The sequence below is a fragment of the Desmodus rotundus genome, chromosome 8 (assembly GCF_022682495.2).
Source record: "Desmodus rotundus isolate HL8 chromosome 8, HLdesRot8A.1, whole genome shotgun sequence".
NCBI lineage: Eukaryota > Metazoa > Chordata > Mammalia > Chiroptera > Phyllostomidae > Desmodus > Desmodus rotundus.
In genome coordinates, this window is record NC_071394.1 from 13,814,802 (window position 1) to 13,837,623 (window position 22,822).

General features: G+C 40.7%; 1 protein-coding gene across 2 annotated transcripts in view; it reads left to right on the forward strand.

Moving 5' to 3' along the window:
• The window catches only part of ENPP2 (ectonucleotide pyrophosphatase/phosphodiesterase 2), a 96,410-nt gene that overhangs the window by 42,465 nt on the left and 31,123 nt on the right, over nt 1-22,822 (forward strand). For both annotated transcript variants that reach the window (XM_024572063.4, XM_045181645.2), the window contains exons 8-13: nt 213-332; nt 7,488-7,543; nt 12,367-12,432; nt 13,116-13,188; nt 19,800-19,908; nt 22,686-22,811. In XM_024572063.4, coding sequence (XP_024427831.2) covers nt 213-332; nt 7,488-7,543; nt 12,367-12,432; nt 13,116-13,188; nt 19,800-19,908; nt 22,686-22,811 — 550 coding nt within the window. The remainder of the gene's footprint in view (nt 1-212; nt 333-7,487; nt 7,544-12,366; nt 12,433-13,115; nt 13,189-19,799; nt 19,909-22,685; nt 22,812-22,822) is intronic.

Genomic DNA, 22,822 nt, shown 5'->3' on the forward strand with positions numbered 1-22,822 from the left:
CAAAAGACCCAAATATTAATTTTTAAATAATAATGTCAAGTTTCTTAGACGGCTTAAAATCAGATGCATATAAAGGTTTTATATATATAAAATATAAAGTTGGAAAGTAATTATTGCTATAAAACCTTCTATGATAAGAAAATTTATGATGGAACTAATGCGTGTGGATTATTATGTTGCTACTTTAGTGATAAATTTCCTTTTACTCAAAGGGGCTGTACCCAGAATCCCATGGAATTGTTGGCAATTCCATGTACGACCCTGTATTTGATGCCACTTTCCACCTTCGAGGGCGAGAGAAGTTCAATCACAGATGGTGGGGAGGCCAGCCGGTAAGTTTTGCGTTTTTGTGTGTGTCTCTGTGCATTGAAACATTTTGTCCCAAAATGGGTTACCTGCAGAAAAGCTGCATGTGATTTTTTTCATAGTTGGCAATGTTTCTTTCTTTTGTTATTTGTACACATACGTGGACGTGCTGCGTGTCCATAATATACAGGGTGGGGTGCATGTCGGTTTACAGTTGTGAGTATGCAAAACTGTTTATTCTTGAATTGTTTATTAATTACTGTGTTATTTTCCATACAAACAAGTGTAAGCCTACTGTGCCCTGCCTGTATATGTGTGTACATGTGTGTATATGGTATGTATATGTATTCACATATAGGCACACACACTGTGTTTACACATGTGTGTATGTATGTGCATCTATATGTATACTTTCATATGTTCATGTTTATGAGTGTGTATATACCTGTGTGTATGTTTATGTGACATTGTGATTATAAAAATGTGATGATGAGTATCTTCATTAGGGTGACAGTGGTAGAAACAATGATCAGGGATGAATTTCAGAAACACTCTGAAGAAGGAATAGTCAGATCTTATTGATTTACTACAATTGTAGGTACAATGAAAAAAAGATGTGAATGACTATAACTACCCCCAAATTTTGGCCCAGGTGACATGGGAACAGGAACAGGGAAACTTGCTCAGACAAGGGAACTCAATGAAACCTACAGTAAATTCATTCTTTTGTTTAACCCATTTTTTAAAAAAGTTTTGGAAGTTCCCTATAATAGGTGAAATCCAGCCCTGGCCAGTGTGGCTCAGTGGATTGAGCACAGGGCACATGCCTGGGTTGCGGGACAGGTCCCCAGTAGGGGGTGCACGAGAGGCAACCACACATTGATGTTTCTCTCCCTCCCTTTCTCCCTCCTTTCCCTCTCTCTAAAAAATAAATAAATGAAATATTTATTAAAAAATAGGTGAAATTCTACCTTGATTCTGGACCAACAAATTAATACTTTGAAAGAAATCGTCCTGTTTGCTGCAGATTAAATGCCTGGGCAGAAATTAAAAAAGGGTGCAGGTGGCTTTCTGCATGCCATTTTTCCTGTGACTGTGTGTAGGGTTAGGCAACTTGCTTTGGTCAGACGTGAGCAGAGCAGCAGCCTAAAGCCGTGACTATGTGGAACCGAGCTAAGTGCACAGGACCATGGGCAGGGGGATCAGGATCCCCCCAGGAGCACACCCCAGCCCGCACAGTGATCAGAAACCCGTGGGAGAAGGATGGCAAAGGTCCCATGTCGTCCGCTGTGATCAGGGCTGGGCTCCCCGGGGCCCTGGTTGGGAAGGAGGGCTGGGAGCCTCTGGGCAACTGCCATGAGATGTGGCAGCATCTGCACGCCTGCGTGTGTCTCCCGCCCCCGAATGATCTCATGCCTGGGGACGTTTGCCGCAATCTCTGGGCAGAATAGAGAGTGTAAAGTGAGGAAAAATGACCTCCTCTCTGAGAAAAGGCCATTTGTGAAAAAATATTTATATCGCATCATAAATCAGTATACAAGGATAAATACGGACTTTTCACTTAAGAAAAATAAACATGGGAAGACTTCTTGTGTGTCCGTAGAAGTCTTTCTTTATAGGCGAGGTTCTGATTCTGCCGTCCTTATTCCGGCTGGACTCCCAGGAGTCTGTGATGACCTAGGTTGGGAGCATAGAGAAATTTGTTTACAGGGTGGATTTCACAAACAAAGTTTATGCGAGAGCATCAGTTTATGTGTAAATAAAATGATTGAAATTAGAACTCCATCAAGCTCTTGCTAGTTGGTCTTTTCTATTAATTTTGTCGTGGAAGCCGGCTTGCCTGGAACCACAGAGGATATAGAGATAAATAGTAATTTTATCAAATTGGATCACCTTACACCAAATGTTGACATTAGGTTTCCTCTGGGTTGGCCTGACTCAGGAGATGAGCCCACATATTCATTAACTTCGGCAGAAACGGAGCAGAGGGAACGCTATTAACTTGCCCCATGAAGTGAAGTCTGTTTCCACTGTTTGCCTGTTTCCTTATTAGCTCGCAAAGTTGACACATTTGACCAAGTTTAGTACTTCCCTCGTGCTGACCAAGATTTGTGGTGAAACTGATTCGTGTTGCTGTCTATCTTGAATAAGATGCCAGAACAAGAACTCCAAGGAATACAGTACTATGATTTAAAGACATGCTTCACTGAAATTTGGCATATCAGAAAAACATACAGTCAGAGACTTTAAGGAAACGACAGTATAAGAGTGGAAGAAACTACAAATAGTATAAGAAAAGTTGAGCATTAATAAATATTCTTAAACATTTATATCATCTCAGAGGGTTGTACATTTTACAAAATCAGTGAAACAATAATTGGAGTAAGGAAAAATTTATAAAACTATAATAAAGTCATTTATAAAAAGTAAAAATCTTAGGTAATTAAACTCAGATTACTTTTACTGAGTGATTAAACCACGAAAGGTATTTTTGGTTAAATAATAATATAAGGGTCAGATTAAATGGCAAATAAGAACCACTCTTACCCTAGTTTAAAATCTAAAAGATGGGATCAGACATTTGTTCAGTGTCCATGTGAAAATTTGAATCTCACCACTAGGCTCCCCAAAATAATTTCTATAATTTGTTTTTATTTTTTTGAACCCTGCTATAGCCACTTCAGCAAAGCTGACTTTGCTTTGAATTTGTCAATCTTTAAAACGTGCTATTAAAAGCTGTCACTCACTGGGTCACCCTGCATTCCTCATACATTTTAAAAAATGGAATCCCTTTCATTCTTGCTGTTTTAAAATTGTATTTGCTTTTTTTTCTCATTACAAAAGGATGTTCGATCCTCTTAATGGAATTTTTTAAGTGTGCTTGTTTCTTTGAAAAACCTCTCTAGTGTAACTTTGCAATTTCTCATACTAAGGTGTCTCAGGGGCAATTCCCTGTTCTCTTTAAACCTGGGCTCAGCAAGGGGGAGAATGACTGAGACCACGAGGGGCCCGCTATACACCGGGATATGAGAAACCAGTCCCACATCCCCCCACACTGCCAGATGCAAGTCTTCTAAAGCCTGAATTTCCGGAGGAAGGCGTTTCTAAGAGGAGTAGATACGTTCTCATCACTTTTCAAGTTGCTAGGCCTACTGCTGCTTTCTGCCACTATTGTGTGATGCAGTGAATGGATCCTGAGGAAGATGGCATGCTCTAGAAAGAGACAGCCAAAAGAAGAATTAGAATAGGAGTGAACTTCCAGGCCAAAGGGAGCGGCTTGATGGAAAGTACAAGTCGATAGCGTACCACTTTTTGTCTATTTCATTATCCCCACTAGTGGGAGGCTTTGCTTTCTTTTCAGGAAAATTTTGTCTTTTCTTTATTCTGTTGTTTCTTTTCCATATACTGCTAGAAATCTGTATTTTCTTCTCTTTTGATTGTATCTTAACATGCTTAGGATGGACCCTGCTCACCTGATCCCCTTGCTACACTCTTATTTATCTTTCAGTTTTCACTTGAAATATCTGCCCCCAAGAGGCCCTCACTAAGCTCCTTCAGCCCTGGCTAAGCTCAGAGACCTTTGGGTTTTCATATTACTTCTGTCATAAATTTGACCATATCCTTTTGAAATTATTCACATGTCTGCTTTAGACTGTGGGCCCCTGGGGGTCGGGCTTTGATTTATGTATTTCATTAGTCACAGGACCTACCCCACAGCCTGACACATGGAGGTGTATCACTGCTGTGTTTGGGCTGACTGTGTTCTGCACCCCCATGTGCGTCTTGTTTGCCTGTGCTTCCTTCCCGTACTTCATCCCTCACCTTCTTTGGCCCTAACCGCCTGGAAAGACCCACCCTGGTCCACAGTCTCTTCTGCTGGATCATCCGACAACACTCATGTCCTTAGTTTGTTCTGACCCTTGAATCTCAATAGTCGATTTCCTCCTGCTTGAACCAGGGCCCCACCCACCCCTCTGGTCTCCCAGAATTCTATTTATCCTGGCTCCCTGCTTTGGAATGCTCAGGAATCGTTTTTCTGCAAAGAACTGCTAGAAAGACTATGATAGTGATTCATGGTTTCAAAAAATGTTTTTTGTTTATTTTCTTTTTCAAAACTTATTTCCTTCTCTTACAGCTGCATCCTTTACTTAATTTGAGAAAGTGCTTGGTTTCACATTTAAATCCTTCTTGTTGCAGTGGGAAAGCTTTTTTTAAAAAAATATTATTTTTTATTCCTGATAACATATCAAAAAGGTACAATATTATTCCCATGCATTTCCTTTTTAAACTAGAGCATCCAGGACATAAATGTTGGAAAACTTTGTTTTCACATTTGATGTGGAAAACTTGATCTAGAGATCATGCAGGGAAATGGATGAAACTTGGGGATTAAAGTTGGGTGTGTCTAAAGCCAGTGTCTTCTCAGCCCCCCCCCCTTTTTTTTAGCTGTGTTGTTTTACCAGTCTCTGAGGAAATTACATTCACTTTCAGAGAATCATGATCCCATTTCTCTGAATTAACAAGGAACTAGGAATTTGTCTCTCTCTCTCTCTCTCTTTTTTTTTTTTTAGCTCAGAGGCTCTTTTTTCACTTTTCTTCCTTTGGACCCATGATTTAGTGTCTCCCCCATCCCTGTAATTACTAGATTTAACTTCTAAATATAATAAACACATATGACCTGCAAAGGAGCCTTTATAGCTGCTTCTGATCTGATTTAACTTACCAACTTTACACTTCAGTCTAGTACCATTTGCTAAACCATGACCGGTCAGCTTCATTACTGCAGGAATTCTTTGGTTCGGGATTTTTAAATGTGTGTGTTTTATTTCAAGTGCTCTCTCTTATTTGTTCTGTTTGTTCTCTGTCTGCACTTCTCTGACCATCTCCCATTTTCTTTCAGAAAGCATGGTCAGCATGACATTTACCAAGAAGCAGGGAGGAATTATTTGCTTCTTTTTTTTTTTTTTAGAAAAAATAAAAACTTTGAACATTTAAATTGTCTTCATAGTTTACATTGGTTACCATTAAAGGTAGAGTTGGTTACCTTTTTTCTGATTACAAAAATTGGGGGACTACAGGGAAGTGTAAAGAACAAACGGTCCTGATTTTGCCATCGGGGTACTTTTCGCACATCCACTTCTGTCTTCTCGCCCAGGGCTGCCTCCTTCCGCCACTGCAAAGGCTGCTTCTGGGGGTCTTTTCTCTCTAGTGTTTCCGACCAGAAGTTATTTACAGGGCTTCCTGTGCCCAGATAATGGCGACATCAGCATGTGTCCCACAATATTGTACAACATTTTAAAGTGCAGGGTCATCATTTGACAAAATTGCTTTAAAAAAATCCATTAGAAAACCCCAGGTTGATCTTGTATTTCATATCTGCCAAATGTTGCCTAGTACAGCTTTCTTGAAAATAGCAAACCACTCAATTTTCAAGGAAGTTGTTTGGATATGAACAGTCGAGGCTGTGTTCCTGAAGTTAAAATAAGTATGAAAATAGATCACTTAACGTGAGAAACTGGTTTCTCCAGGATCTGTGTGGTTTTTGAGGCACCTGTGGGGTGTCCAGCATCTAGTTTGACTGCATCTTCTTGCTAGAGGGGGCGTGAATGAGTGGAACCCCATTTGCTAGTTGGAACATGAATGAGTGAAACTCCAGGACACATTTCGAATCTTGTTAGGCTGGGGCACCTGGTCATGCCAGAGTTTGTGCATAAGGTGGAATGTACTCTGGACCAAACCCTGGGATGCTGCTTGGAGCAACGTGAGATCCTTCTCTCTCCGATCCATCCCAATGCGACCCAACTTCTCCCATGCTGATGATATCCAGGATCTAACAGGGGCCATATGCTCTCCTGCCTTATCCCTCACTTGCCAGCTGCAACAGCTGCAATTTGAGGGGGCTGGGGATTTTCAATCCCCTCCAAAGAGCTGGGAATCTTTGCAGTGCTCTCCCAGGCCAGGCATCTCAGACCTTTCTGAGACCATGGCCAAGCTCCTCCATGCCTCATGCCTCCTGATTACCCCTTTGATTGCAAAAACCAAATGTTTTCTCTGAAGTCCCTCTCAGAGTCTGGATGCAATGAAACCAGGAAAGGGAGTGGCTGTGATTCCTAGACCATTTTTGCTTCGGTCTGTAACAAACAAGCCACACTTCTCCTTCCCGTTTGCCTCCTAAAGTGAATGGTTTTCTTCTCCCAGAGTTCTGTTTGATGGGACACTGGCCATCTTAAGTTGCTTTTAATGTTCCTAGAATAACTGGATTACATTTATTTCCTTTATTGCATAATAATTAAGACTAAAATTGATTAATTGTTTACCAAATGCTAAGACACTGTTTTAAGGACTTTAAATGTGTTAACTCCTTAAAGCTTAGAACGAGCCTATGTGCGAGGTAATATTATCTGTGTTTTAAAGGAGACTGAAGCCCAGGGAGCTTAAGGTACTTGCTGGAGGACTACGTGGCTGGTGAATGGCAGAGACAGGGCATAGAATTCAGCAACCTAGATGTAGAGCTCAGGTTCTTAACTGCCCCTATCTGCTGCCTCTCAACAGCATGGGGTGGAAAGAATATTTTAAAGGCCTTAATGAAATGCTTGGTTCACCTAACTTATTCCAGGAACTCATTTATAAAATTCCACTTACTAACAGGCTAAGTAAAAGATACAAGGGAAAATCTAGGATAAAAACAAAAAACACCTTTTTTCCTTTTCACTCACCTAGTTTAAAACAAAACAATGCAAAGCTGGGTTCCATGTTCCCCACATCTGGGAGCCACATCTGTGTACCAAGCTGGGATTCTCCCCTGTAGGCTTTCAATAGTAAAGAGCACATATGGTCTGCCCTTGGGTGCTTTGATGATGAGAATTCTGCCACAGGAGTTCAAAACCACGATCCGACAAGAAAGGTACAGAAGAGACTTTTGAGATGAAGTAAGAGTTAAAAATGCCACTAGAATCATAGCAGAGCTTTTGAAAGCCTTTGCAGCCAACATATCAAATAACATTCGTGGAAATAATGATTCTGATTTCCAGATGTGAAAAAATCATGGTTGCAAATAATGTGAAATTTATGGTGAGGTGTGGGTAAAGTGTAAGATAACTGATATAATGCATTTTAAAACGATTTTCTTCTTTGACCAAAACTCAGAACATGTTCTAAACCTCTCATATTTTCCTAATTAGCTGTGGATTACAGCCACCAAGCAAGGGGTGAAAGCTGGGACATTCTTCTGGTCTGTGTAAGTCACCTTTACTTTGTCAATGTTTGTAAAATTACAATTACGATTCAGTGTATGAATCATTGATTTGATTTGATTTCATGCCAGTTAAATGTAAAAGAACCTGAACTTCTGAATGTTTTCTGATTTAAAATAACCTTCTGGTTATTTTTTCCAGAAGTCCTCTTTCCATTCCCCCTTCCACCTCCTCCTCCTACCCTCTCTTCCTCTGTTATCTCTCTTTTGTGCCATCTTTTTAAATAGAATATAAGGAAGATTTTTCTTTTTCTTCTATTCATTCTTTAGACTTTGTCTGTCCCCTTTTATAGGTTCTGGTAACTTGTCAGTCAGGGAATGTGTGTTCCTTAGACTGCTTATTGCTGTAGTTTGTATTACCATTTTCTATAGATATATTACAACACACTGTATTTGTTTTGGTTCACAACTTTAAAAATCTAGTGTGGTCTCAGGCTGACGTAGTGGTTTAGAGATTGGCTATTCCAGCCAGGAGACAAGGGGGTAACCCCTCTGTTTTCACCCCCCTTTCCCACTGGACTTAAGGGTTTCCCTAATTAGAAAGAAGGGACCACTTCTCTCCCCCACAGAGGTGAGGGGGAGGTTAGTAGTTCTTGTTTGTAAGACAGAAGAAACTGACCTAACACAAGTGTCAACACGTTGATTATTTTGAAGGCCCTTAGTAAACAGAAGGGATCTGTTTCAACTTTCACGGGGATTTTGTTCTCACTGAGATGTTCTTTCCATCTTTCTATTTTTTTTGAAACCACCTAGAGCTGTTTCTGTGTTTGCCTCATATTCCTTAACAAAAATCTGAGTATGCCATAATAGTGGTGTGCTGACAGCCATCACAGCTTTAAATCCATCCAGAACGCTGCTGCCTATATTCTCCAAATTCAGGAATAAAAGTAGCTTTTTCAGATTTGAATGGCGAAGTTGAAATTGGGTTTGGTGATTGGAAGCTGAGACAGAGTATCCCTTTAAAAGTCATTTCTCCCTTTTTTAAAAAAGAGGTTTTCTGAGGCGAGAAGTCCACGTGGGCATGTTGAACACGACACTGCCTCATATAAATGGCACGTTGATTTACCGATTTAATCTTATGCATTACTTTTTTCTTTTTTTGCGCCTTGACAGTCCCAGATGCTTACAGAAGTGATTTCTTCTGTTGGACAACATATTTGCCTGGCAAAATGGAGAGGAGCCAACAACATAATTAATACTTAGTCCCACCCTTACCCCCCGAAACTGCTGCAAAGCTTCATTGAAAAGACCCAGTGTTCTGGTTCTGAATGGCGATTTTCTCCACCCTCGTCAAACCACTTGTGAGAAGGTGGCTTCTGAGCCCTCCAGCGATGTCTGTAGTTGTGCTTCTCTTCTCAGGCCATTCTTCTCCTGTCTCTGCATCTTGGAAGTGACTTGGATCCATTTTTTCCTTTTGTTTTAAAACGCCTTTTTATAACTTAATGAAAACATGGTCACGCTTCCAGTTATTTAATGGAATAAGAGTCAAGGAAATCTACACATAGTACATTTGGGAAAATTTCAAATTTAAAAGCAGATTCAAGCCATAGATTTAGGCCATCTTGTAACATGGGTCTGTTCTGCAACCTAGGGTCATCTTTGCTTTTGAAGTGACAGTATTTCATCTCAAAATCCTCCTCAGCTGACGCTCCATTACATTTTTTTTTGGTGTTAATTCATGTCCAAGGGCAATATTCCTTTTACATATGAGTGTTTAGGTTGATTCTAATCACAGCTCTGCCACTTAATAGATTGTTGACTTGGGTCAGGTGATTTAATCTCTTAATAAATCAATTTCCTCATTTTTGAATGGGAATAGTAGTATCTTCCTCATAGGGTGTTGTGAAGGTAGAAGGAGTTAACTTATTTAAAGTGCTTAGTAGGATACTTAGCACATAGAAAACAACCAATAAAGCTATTTTTTTATATTCACATTATTTCTCGCCACATTGACCAGACAGTGTCTATGCATGTCCAAAAGTAATTTGTTTTCCTTTATCACTAAATACTTCATCTAGTCCTTCATTTTCCATTCCTCCTCTTCTGTTTGACCATGTCTAATGTACAAGGTGTCGTGACAAATTCTGTATCAATCAGTGACGGTCAAGGAAACAGCATGAACCCCATTTTCCTTTCTGTGTGGACATCGGTCCTTCCTTTGTCATATTTACTTGTGTTGACTCTGAATTGTATTTTAAACACTAATGAGTAAGGGTCATGTCTTTTTGTTCTGTGGGTATTTCGTAAAAATCATCTAGAACTCCTAGGAAATTTAGAGACCACTTTGCCCAATACCTCATTTTCGAGATTGGAACACTAAGGCTTAGAGAGATAAAATGCTGTGCCCAAGGTCACACTTAGGCTGGATAGATACTCAGACCTCCAATGTCATCCTATGCTCTTACCCACTCCCCCTCGCCACCACATTCACACGCTCAGCCCCTGCCCAGAAAAGGGCAGTGAACTGCTTATCTTTCCAGGCAGAGAAGGGTAACTCCTCCATAATAGGAGTATCTTGTGTCTTTATTTATATTCCCACAGATGCCTTGAACATAATAAGCTTTTAATAAATATTTCATGAATAAGTATATCATCTCTTGGGACCTGTGAATTTAGTACTTAATGATAAAAGCGAACATTTTTCTAAACTCTTTCCAAGTGCCAGGCACTATTCTAAGTGCTTTATACATATGATGCTTTTTAATTTTTACAACCATCTGATAAGATAGGTACTATTATTACCATCATTTTATAGAGGCACAGAAAGGATAGGTAACTTGCCAGAGTCTCATCATCAACACATGTGGAGTCAGGATTTAAACCCAGACATTACAGCCTCAGAGCTGATGTTTTTGTTCCCTGCCCCGTACTGGCCAAGCGTCCCATCCAATGAAGGTGTTAAAGGGTGAGAGCATTCTGAACTTGACACAAATTCTAACATAGCATCAAATGAGTTGATCAGAGTCCATTTGTGTGACTTAACGCCACCTACGTAAAATAAAGCAGCTTCTAGGTAGGCAGTGAAGTAAGATAAAATAGAAGGGCATTCACTTTTTTATTTAAGTTAGGAAAGAATTCAAAATATGTAATTATTTTGTTCAGATACAGGGGATTTCTAAGGCTGAAGAATTAAATATCTTAAGTGATTAATCTGACCTTGCTATGCCCATTTCTAATTCAATTACAGGATATCTTAAACGAGGTCACAGTCATTCAGTAGCATTGGAATCTGTTTAAGTTAGGACTTATATTATGATAAGCATGATTTTCTGGGACAGTTTTAGACAGAGAGACCCAGAGGAGTGGCAAATCCCTGGTGTATCTGAGAAGGCTGGAGTTGGTGGTGGTGGTGAGGGGAGGCGGCTGGATTAGATATCCTGCCACCTCCAGGCTTCTACCACGGCTCTGAAAATTTGTCTTCTCCTTGCTGTCTCTTGCTCACATCCATAAAGAGCGGATGTTTAAATGGCTCACCCAGCATCCCGTGATACATGTTTAGTAGTTTCTCAGAGCAGTCTTAGGTTTGCAGCAAAATGGAGCATTAGGTCCAGAGATTTCCTACATACCCTCTGCCCCCCCCCCCCCATGCATGGCCTCTCCCACTATCAACAGCCTTAACCAGGCAGGCCTTTGCTACAAGTGATGGATCTACATTGACACATCATTACCACCCAGAGACAGGCATTTACCCTAGGGTTCATCTCAGCCACAATGTTTTTTTACTAACCACAGTTAAACTCGGGCTTTAGTTTGAATTCATCCTAAACATGCTCTAGTGCCCAGTGTTGGATGGAGGAGCAGAAAAGCATGCTGTGCTCCTTGTTAGGGAAGAATAAGCAAATTTCCCTGTAAATAAAGACATCACTCAGCTTGTGAGCATCTTCCTGAAACTCAGCCAAGGATACCGGGCTATCATGTTAGCCAAGCACTCTTAGAGTGAGCGCCAGATTTGGGGTAATGATATTTCAACAGAGAATGAGACTTAAACACATAAGTCATTGTGGATGAAGATTATACCCTTTTTGTCAGTCTCATAATTATATGTGCCCATTCCTGATAGATTTTTATAGAGCTAGAAGAGAATTTCAAGAATGCTTTTCTAACCCCCTTATTTATAGAGGAGGAACTTAAAGTTTCAGATTAAATCATGTTTCTAAAGGCATATATCTGCTTAGAGATGGAATGATAACTAAATCTGATCACTAATAAAAATAAGGCTTTTTTTTTTTTTTTAGCACTTACTATGGGCTAGAAACTGTGCCCGCCCTTTGCCTGTCTTGTCTTATTTCATCTTTACAGCCAACCAGTGCACTGTGCTCTGCTATTATCTTTATTTTACTGATAAGTAAACTGAGGCCAAAAGAGGTCGGAGGTCTAGAAGTCAAGAAAGGTCACACCACCCTCAAGAGGCAGATTGAGGATATAAATCCTGGTCTTTCTGCGGCCACGGCTAACAGTTTTACCCACCAAACAGCATCCATTCTGAGCCTGGGGTCCTTTCTGCCTGCAGTCGAGTCTGATCAGCAAGGCAGGTTCCTCCTTTGACGGTGAATCAGAGTTTCCAGTCTCCTCTGTGGTTGAGCAATGTAATATGTTGCAAATGGAAATGGAAGTTCAAACACTGATTTGAACAAGGCCCTTCTATGACAATGAAGTGAAAACAGATGGTGGTAAATAGAGAGCGCTTAGCCTGGGTGCAAGGGCAAGTGCTCGCCAGGCCGGAGTTTGTGGACGCGCAAACTCTCATCAAGCTCTGCTCGTTAATACCCTACAGACTCCCATCATGCTTTGCTTCTTTTACCCTGCAGGGTCATCCCTCACGAGCGGAGAATATTGACCATACTGCAGTGGCTTTCCCTGCCAGACAGCGAAAGGTATTTGTTTCCCTCTCCCTGAGTTTTCCTCTTCTTTCTTCAGTATATTTTAATTTTAGGTTAGAATTGGGTGAAAAACTAGATTGACTGTGAAATAGAAGCGCAGCGAAAGTTCAGTATTATTAGGTTTTGTGGTTCTTAGCCTTCAGTGTTACTTCCCTAAGAAGGATACACTAGACATAGGTTTGGGGGAGCATTTAATTGCATGGATTACTACAGCTGTTAATCCTGGCCACTACCCCGGAGCCTAAGGGAGTTCCTGGCTTTGATAACTGAACCAACAACATCCCAAGGATTAGGGACACATTAAGAATGCCTTTTAGCTTTAATGGAGTAGCTCTTTCAGGCTGCAGATTGCGTGGCCTGCGTGAATTGTCACTGGGCTCTATTATGTCGAGGATCAAAGACCTGAGTGTGTGTTTCAGATTTTCCTTTGTGACTTTTGATTCCTGAAGATGGTACCAGGCAGTTACCACAGTGGGGGTGGTTGTGGAAGCAATAAAAACAAAACAAAACAAAATAACAAGGGTGTGATGTTTTCCACGGAAAGACTAATAGCAGTTGGGAGATTAACCAGATATGAGAGGTTTTGTTTTTTTTAATTTTTTAAATGTGTAGGTATATTTGGTGCTCTTTGTCATGTGTGGTTTGGGGAGACTCTGAACCTACCTATTTTCCTGTAGGCCTTCGGTCTATGCCTTCTATTCCGAGCAACCTGATTTCTCTGGACACAAATACGGCCCTTTCGGCCCTGAGGTTAGTAGCTTATCATCTGTCTGAGGAGAAGCTGTGTCCCGGGCTATGTGATCTACTGACCCTATTTCATCATTTGTACAGAGTCTCTTTGGGTGTACGTATCCGAAAGGCTTATACATAGTCAAAGAATTACAAGACCAAAAACGTTTTGAAAAATCTTCAGCATACTTGTTTCTCTTGCAGGAATTTCCTTTCAGGTTGATTTGATATTCAGATATATTTTAAACGGAGTGCTCGTGGAAGGGTTGCCCGCCTAGCCTAGCAGGCAGGCATCGGTCAACAGGTGGAGGACGGGGAAGGGTTGGCATTTCCCACCACTGGGATAGGAATGAAAGGCCTCTGGAGATAAGGGCTGCACTATAAAACACTGCAATGGACTTCCAGCTGCCTTAAAGTGATCATGCAGTTCAGACATTGTAGGTCAGCTGAGTAGCTCTACTAGCCTTAGCAGGTATAATCACTGGGCACATGTATAGCATTGGACAGTTTTATTGAATGAATTTTGATGAATATACCTGTGAGGCCATCACCACAATCAAAGAGTATGAACATATCTATCACCTCCAAAAGTAAAGCAAATTCTTCATTGAGAGAAGTACTGTTGAATGAATCTGGTTAGCAGAGCAGCGTGCCACCCTGTATCAAACACTAAGGAGTCTTAGTAGAAGACAGTCTGTTTGTAAGGTAGTAGCCAGTACAACTTCAAATGTAGAAGGGGATGGTGATGCTTTAGTACATTTCTTTTTCATCTAGAGATGGAACTCTTCCAGTGTTTCAGCATAGATCATTTAAAAATTCCATGACATTTCTAATCTAAACCTTTTAATATTTTATGTATTTCCCACTACTCTTTCTAACTAGGGCGGTGAGGTCTACACCAACGTAATACAACTTGATTCTTGATGAGAAATAATTTCAAAAACTTTGTTGATGGAAATTGCCTTCAGTTCCCTTTTAGGCCATGAGAACACTGTTGTTTATAATTAAGTTCATTGTGTTCTCCACAAGGATGAGTGAGGCACATATAATACAGATAACACTCGGTTTAAGTATTCCTGAGCAACATATAGAATGTTTAAGACAATAAATACCAACGAGCCATAAGTATTTCTGAATGCTTTAACACTAATTCAGTCGGGACTTTTTTAAGCTCTGGAAACTAAGGGCTATTTAAAACGGCTCTTAGTTTCCCTTAAATCATTGAAGTCATATAAGTCTGATGCTGTGTTTCCTATCCCTTTGATGTTTAACCAGTGTTGCATGATTATGAAACACAAATGATAAAATGAGATAAACATCTGCACGCACGAAACACAAATCTCATTCTTGTCAGAACAAGCCTGGCCGTTTATCTTTTGGATGGCTTTCCTTGAGATTAAAGTGAACAAAAGGAACCACACTTTATTAAAACACTAAAAAAAAACCCAACAAAAAACAACCCTCTAAGCAGTTCCATGTGCCCCATTTAAAGGTTTGACTTTGCATAGATAATATCCCCTAAAAGACCCTGTGGCAGAGGCAAAGGAGGGATTTGGGGGGCAGCCTGGTATAACCATGCTTTTAAAAGCAGGAAGCTGGTACTTGAAAGAGGTTCGAGGCTGCGCAGGCTACATGGCTGGTAAGTGAACTTAGAGACGGAACCTCAGACCTTCTGGCTCCCAGACCAGGGTTCTACCCATGGGAACGTTTAACTCCCCTGCAGTCCAGGAGATGAGCCGAGTGGTCAGCTAATAACAATGTTCAAATTATATGGAATGTTTTATGTCAAAATCTGGCTTTTTACAGTAAGCTCTTATAATCTTCATTTCCTTAAAAGTTATATGGTTTAGTAATAAACATTCCTTGTCAATGAACCTTTCTGGATTTCTAATATGTATAGTTCAGTTATAACTACTTGCAAGTGTGTGTGTGTTTTAATCAAGAAGTAAACTAAAATATTTTATTTAAAATACTGACCGATGATACATGAAGTGTAATATAGGATGCTTTAATTTGCTGCAGCGATGGTTGTATGCTGAGTTTGCTCATAAATATACAAATGGAGATTTTATTTTGGTATTACTTTTGAATTAAGAGTTGGAAGTATTCATGCATGCTATGTTCTTTTTAGAATTAATACCTCTTGTAACTGGGATATTCTCACATCTCTACTGGGCGAAACAGTCTTGATTAGACATATTGGAATGTATCTTCAGTTACAATAACCTGGTAACCTGGTCACTTTCTTCTCTTAATACAAAGGATATTTCCAGATGTCAAATATTTTTTATTTGGGTCTAGACACCTTATTTTTACTAAAATTAAAAAAAAAACAGTTCATATTTTTAAAACACAAAACCAAAGCAAGCCAGCAAAACCTCCCTTCTGTTGTAGACTAACTGGTTTGTAGACCTACGCATCCATCACATACAGTTATTGTGCATGAAAAGATTATACTAGCTGAGTGAGAAAACATCTTGTATTTGAAATTTCATTGAAATGATTCAGCAAAGTGCTGGGTGCTGTAACACAGCTGAAGTTTGCACTTTGTTGCTTCATATTTGAGTATACTTTTTTTTTAGGACAATTGTCAAAGGCTATTCAATTAGATGACCAAACATTGGGCTGAGAGTTGCAAGAAATGGTGTGTTGCTCCTGGTTTCATAGTGTAATGGTGAATGTTCAGAAATACGCTTGCTTTCGATTATGGGCGCAATCCTTTTCTGTTTGACCTTCTATGCTTTCTCTGTGGCCCTTCGTTCGGCTGCTCTTCCAGGCCTGGAGGCAGAGCTTTGGCTGGCTAGTGACTACCTTCAGATGGCAAAGTATCCTTCTGAAAAGCAGGGAAATTTGCCCCTCTCCTTCCCATCCTCTCAATAACCTCAGGCTGAACTTCTCAAGTCAGACTAAGTATGGCTGGTCAGTGAAAACTCAGCTTCTGGGTACCTCTAACATTCGAAGAAGGAAATACATGCCATATAGTCAGTGGATGAACACTCATTTTGACTAAATCCTGTTGCCCCCGCTGCTCCTCTAACCCCGCTGCAATCGGAAGGGCCTCCGCCTTCAGTCTTCGGAATGTTGAGGTCTCTTGAAAAGTGGCCGGTGTCTGATGGGCAGACTTGAGCTCTCGCTGAATGTATTCAGTGACCATGAAATGGGGAACCTGTTTTTCCTTGTGCCTCTCTTCTCGTGGAGAATTGCCTAAAACTAGAAGCATTTAAAAAACAAAACAAAACCCAAAATGAACCCAACCAGAGTCTGTGGGGCTGTGTCTTTCAATTGCTCTGCCGGAGAGAGAGGATGAAACAGAAATGGAAGTGCCTTTGCAGCCGCTTGCTCTGGAAACAGTGAGATCGCATGGCAGGTGGCCTCCTTTGTGGATACACTAACATTGTGCCTTCTTCTGCCCCTCCCTGCACCTGAATGATTCTCTGGGCAGTCCCACCGAGAGAAATCAGCTAGGTAGACGGCAGGGCTTGCTGCTTCAATTCACCTTTGCACCATCAGCAAATCAGGGGCCTGGTTTTCTCCAGCATTTGGGAAGTCCCGAAAGGTTATCTTCCTTACTCAGTTTATGTGTTGACCTTGACCATTTCCTAGATTTTTAAGATAAGATGCATAGTACTGCCACTCCCCCCCCCCAAAAAAAACCCCCAGGGTTTCTGATAGAAAGAGTGTAAGCAGACTCTTTCGTGATATGTGTACTAAGATGAAGAGATATCAATGATTTTTTAACACTTTACCTAATTTTACAAGCAAATTAAAAAAAAAACACAGTTCTACTTACAGTTATCTCATGGCTTAGAGGAAGTTTCTGTACTGGAAACCTAAGTTATCAGTGACACGTTTTCTCTGCTGCTGTAAGTCCTGATTCGTGGAAGTACATTCGTGACCAAGGAGGATTGTGTAGCATTTATGTTTTCTTCTCTCCTTGGTTTTAAAATTTGTCCTCTTCCTTGTCAGTGAAGGTGACAATTGCGTTGCTGTGGCTGGTGGTGTGAACAGATAATGCTCAGATTCTGAATTGGAACTGCCTCCACGAGTCCCACTGTCCCCTTGAAATGAGCGTGTGGCTCATTTTCTATTGAGTTTTCTGCTAGTAATTCTTAAATGATGGGCGTTTCCTAAGCAAGGACCACTCTCTCCCTAGTGCAGGAGGTTTGAAATGCAGAGGTCTGTGTCACCTTCAGGTGCGCCCACCTGTGTCAGTAGGCTCCTCAGCCAAAAGAAACAGACACGACTCGATTCTCTGCCATTAGATTCCTATTCTCACTGAGGAAGCTGTGAGAGCAGCATCAAGATCCCCTTCGGGGGCTTCTCTCTATAGAGACCCCTGAGTAAGCCCTCATGCCAACTTTTTCTCACTTAAGGAGCCTTAGTTTCTCTGACTAAGACTCTGCTGACCCCACATGGCAAAGTGTGAGCTTTATTATCTGACCCAGAGGGACAGACGACTTCTGAGTCCAGACATCTCTATCCGCCAGTACAGGAGAGTAGTTATGGCTCACCTCTTACTCCGGCTAAGAGACCTAAGAGGAAGGTTACCCCTAAGAGGAGACAGGAAAGACCAGTTGCTCCTCCAAAGAAAAGAAGAAGAAAATTACATAGGACGGATCATTATGCTGTGGAAACTCGTCAGGACAAAGTAAGTTTATCTATTGTTCCAAAGCTTTGTGGCGGGCAAGTCTGACTTGAAGGTTTCCGTCAGTGCCTTGGCTTGAAACTCAGCTAAATGCGTTTCAGAAAAACTCTGGTGCATCTTCCCTGGCTTTGAGTCCAGAAGAAGCTGGTACTGCAGAGGTTAACAGCGACTTGAAGACCTCCTGAACTTTCAGTAAGGCAGGAGAAAAGAGCCTTCCACTCTCTTTAGAGTTCATTGCCCCAAACTAGTGTTCACAGTTGGGCTTGAATGAATGTTAAGAAGGTCATTCCTGGCTTTGTTTCCCCGTAGTCACAGAATTTGTTACAATGGTTGGTTTGTAGCCATGGTTGAAAGCAACCCAGCAAGATAGCTGGGGGAATCCTCAAAATATATATATATATATATATATATATAGATTAGAGCTCAATAGAAAATTGGCTTGAATGTGTGGTCTGTAACTTCAGAATTCTGCAAAGGCCTTTAGGTTATAGAGAGGAAGTAATGGGCAGATAGAGTTGTGTGTGCGTTACACATAGAGATAATGAGTAATGTCTCGTCTTTGCGGTATATTCGTAACGACCTCCAGGTTAAGTCATTCTCAAAACCTTCAGATACCTCCAAGGCACTCTCTCATTGTTGATGGTCTGAATTGACTACTAAGAAGTCGGCTCAGGATTTTAGCTAAGTTTTCTTGTTTAGTACAGGACAATAAGCCATTGGCAAGGGTTGATATATGTTGTGTGTTTCTTCATCCTGCCAAAGGTCTTAGAGGAGAGCATGGCTTTCTAGAAGCAACTACCACGTAGTCCCCCATCTGTTAGTCCCTTCAGATTATGCAGCATGCATCATTCTGAAACTTGCCCTTGTGACTTCTTCCTTGGGACAATTTGAAGCACTGACTTCTGCCATGAAGAAAACCAAGCTTCCCACTGACTTTACTGATGATATGATAGGAGGAAAGGTCTTAAGTCATCTGAGAAGATGCTAATGGGAGATCATATCTTGTGTCTGAACGAAAAGCGATAGGTAGATCCCTTCTCTTCTCTTTTCAGTCATCTTGGGTGTATGGATGCAGTTGTAGCCAAATTGTGAAATTCCTCCAAAGTACTGTCAAGTCTTTGTCTGATGAGATCTTTCTTAAAAATCTTTCCATTACAGAGATGAAAGTGAAGGGCAGGTCCCTAGTATGTAAAAGCATCCATGCTGTTAGATGCTTCCATTTGAAACAAGGAAATAAGAGATGGATTATGTTTCTTAGGCTTTGGAAGTGTTTTCTTCAGAGACCTAAGTTTTTGTTAAACTGAATAAGGAATCTTCTAGAACAAGATTAGTGGTTCACTTCTGTTTGTTAGGACTCTTATAGATTCGTATTTTACCCAAAATCAGCTTCAAAGGGACTAAATTGAGAAGCGGTAGCTTTTTTCTCAGAAGAGGTTCTTCTGTCAAGGGTCTGTTATTCCCAGACCCTGACAGTTATTTGGAACATTAGATGGATTGCATTGTGTTCGTGGTGTTCTCATTTAGCATCCAGCGAAGGCTTCCGTTAAGCTCAGAATTTGGTTTTGATTCACTTAGCCTTCATTTTCTTGCTGTGGTTCAAAGCCTAGTGTGACTTCACTTAGGGAACAACAGACTTAAACAATCCATCTGACTTTCTGCTCTCAAAACTTTTGGGTTTAAAGGACATTGTTACATTTTAGAAAGGCCATTTTATCTCTAAAAAAAGAATTGCCTTTAATATTTCTTTTATATTTTATATCAAAGTATCTTGAAAGGAGTTGGATGAGGAGAGATTTTATGCTTCCAGAAGAATACAGATAAGTGTGCTTACCCTAGATTTCCAGTAAGAATGGCAGGCAAATCTCCCTAGACAAAGCTCTGCCTCTTGGCCTGAAGTTTTCCTTCCAGAATGTTCTAGGAGGAGAAGATCTATGATAAACTGAAAGGAAAAAAAAACTCGCAGGGACTAATTTGCTCCTTTTTCCAGATGACAAATCCTCTGAGGGAAATTGACAAAACAGTGGGGCAATTAATGGACGGACTGAAACAACTAAAGTTGCATCGCTGTGTAAATGTCATCTTTGTCGGAGACCATGGTAAAGCTTTCTTTCTTCTTGGCTAATAATCGGATAGATGCGGAGAGACTGTTTCTGATGGTACTGCAGAAAGGGAGGCACCTCTTCCCTCAGAATCCCAGGTTGGGTTCTTCACCTCTGTCCCTATTTTTCAGGATGGGGAAAGGTACCAAGCTACGACTCCACACGACGAGATGACCTGGGGTGACCCTGAGTGCATTTTGACCAAAACCCAGGGACTTCCTGTATCTTCCTAGTCCTTGTAGGAAGAGGCTTCCTACAGAAATCCGTCTGTTATTAACATGTGACAGATGATTTGCTTGTTCTATGAATAGCTTCCTCTGTGAATGTGACTTATTAGATGATAACACCTCATCCCTGATAGCCACATCCCTGAAAAGAGCCCACAGGGTTTATGAGGCTAAAAAATAAATGTAAACATGATAAGGAAGCAGAGACATAAGATTCTTGTCAAAGAAGGGGCACATGAGTAAAACTACTCCCCTGCATCCACTGAAGGAATTCAAGACAAAAACCAGAGGACCTGCTTTAGTTTAGTAGAGAAGACTGTTGAAAGAGAGGAAGAAGCAGTTTAGGAGGTAGGTTTTTCTAAATCACTGTACAAAGTAGAAAAATGCATGACCCCATTCTTGAGGGGATCAGGAATGTCATAAACACTATATGATGATAAGGCTGACTGGAGGGGGTCTTCAGAGAGCATTCTTATTTCACAAGTGCTCCGACCGAGCTCTGCAGAGTGCCTCCCGCATTCCAGAACCTTCCGACTGAAATAGCGACCCTGGAATATGGGGCTGCTCTCCTCTAGGAGGGCATTTGGAGGAGGAACATTGGTTGACTCTTTGGTAGTTCTGTTAAGAATGAATGACAGGCAAATTTTCCATGTCAAAGCTCTGCTCTGGGCCTGAAGTTTTCTTTCCAGAATGTTCTAGATGATCTATGAGAAGGTTTAAAAAAAGCTGTGGGACTGACTTAATCTTTTGTAGGAATTCAGTGTAACCCTCTGCAAAATCATGCTCCACAAGTTTGAAGAGCTTCAGATAGGACAGAGACTGGAGCATGGGACACAGTTGATTCAACTGAAGTTGCCCAGAAATATCAAGTGCTTTTGGTTACATTTTGGAGCCAGTTGTCTAAGAAGTAGATGGGTCTCAATGAGTCACATGCTGGAGCATTATAAATCTCAGTTCAGTTAACACCTTGTCTTGCCAGTGTGTAGGCTTCTGAGATGAGTAGATTGCTTTGGTTCTGGGAAGCCATAGCATCTCTTGCTTAAAAGGTAGTATGGTATAGTGTTTCAGAGCCTGGGCTTCAGTGAGTTCCACTGGAGTTCACATTGCACCACTTAAGAGCCAGTGGACGTGGCCTGTGTTAGGTGACCTCTCCAAGTCTCAGCCTCCTCGTCTGTAGATTGAGAGCACGCACTCCTCCTACATAGAATCACTCTGGAGGGTGAAGGGTGATGGGGCTTCAGAAGCACTTTACATATGGTCTTCAAAAGCAAGAGAGTTGGTTCACTGTTAGGTTGGCATAAGTGACTTCCTAGAAGTGGAACAAATGGAGAGCCTTCCAGTCTTCTCTTAATAAGTGTTTATAAACTTCCCCATCCTGCGTTAACATTCTACTAGAACATAATAGCTGTTTATTGTTTGCATTTTTCTTCCTGAATGTTTAAAAATGTTAAAAAGCAAAACATATAACCCTTGTACTATGTTGGGATATGTTTATGTTTTTTTTTTTTCTTTCTTCATTTCAATTTGTTTATAAAACCAAAGGGCCTGGATCTGGGATCCCAGAAGGTGATAATTTGAATTTTACTAGATCCAAGACACTCTGGGCTATAATGTTTTATTCCAGAACCTTAGCACATACTTTATAGAATCCCCTATTTTCCCCTCTTAGAGAATATGCACCTGTTGGGCTATGCACACAATACATTAAACCTTCAGAGCTCCATGGCAGCTCATCAATTCTGAAATGACAATAGAGGTCCCTAGCAGCCTCCAAGACGTACGATTATAAGACCCGAGTTTGTTTTTGCTTTTATTTATTTATTTTAAACACTGACCAAGACATTTTCCTTGTAGGGGAAGGAACCAAATCTTGGGTCAGGCGAGAGATTTGTTGGTTGAAAAAATCCCCTACCTAGACTTTTTTCTTTTTGTCTTTAAGTTTCTAGCTTTCAGTTTTGACTGATTACATTGTTTACAGCGTTATTTTGTTTTTCAGTTTGGGTGGTCACGGGGGCTGACAGTTTTCTTTCTCCGTCTCTTGTTGCCAGTATTGTTTTGTAACATCCAAGGCCACCAGTGGAGCCGGAGCGAGGACTGGTGATTATGTACTCGAGTCAGGAGATGTATTAGAGAGAGAGAGACAGTTGGGAAAATGCCATTTTGTAAGAGAGACATGGAACTGTATATTCCAGTTATTTGACCACCCCCAGCTGGGAAAAAAAAAGATCTTCTTCATAATTACTGTGAAAATAGATTTAAAAAAAGATTATGGTTACTTCCTTTGTCTTGCTGGAGGACAAAATGATAATTGAGATGATGCCTTTTTAACCTTCTAAGGCTGCAAGATAATATTAAATCAAAGTCTGGTGAAAAGATCATATAAAGAAGCATCAAAAAATGTAATGTCAAATTAAGAAATCTCAAAAGAGAGACATCCTTGCATGAAGGTGTTAAAAACTAATTGAAGAGATGCCTGGATGTTATCTTTAGTGGCTGTGTTACGATTTTAAGATCCTCTGAAAATCCTTTTTTACCCCGTCCCCGCAGGAATGGAAGATGTCACATGTGAGAGAACTGAGTTTTTGAGCAATTACCTGACGAATGTGGATGACATTACTTTAGTGCCTGGAACTCTAGGAAGAATTCGATCCAAATTTAGTAATAATGCTAAATGTAAGTCAATT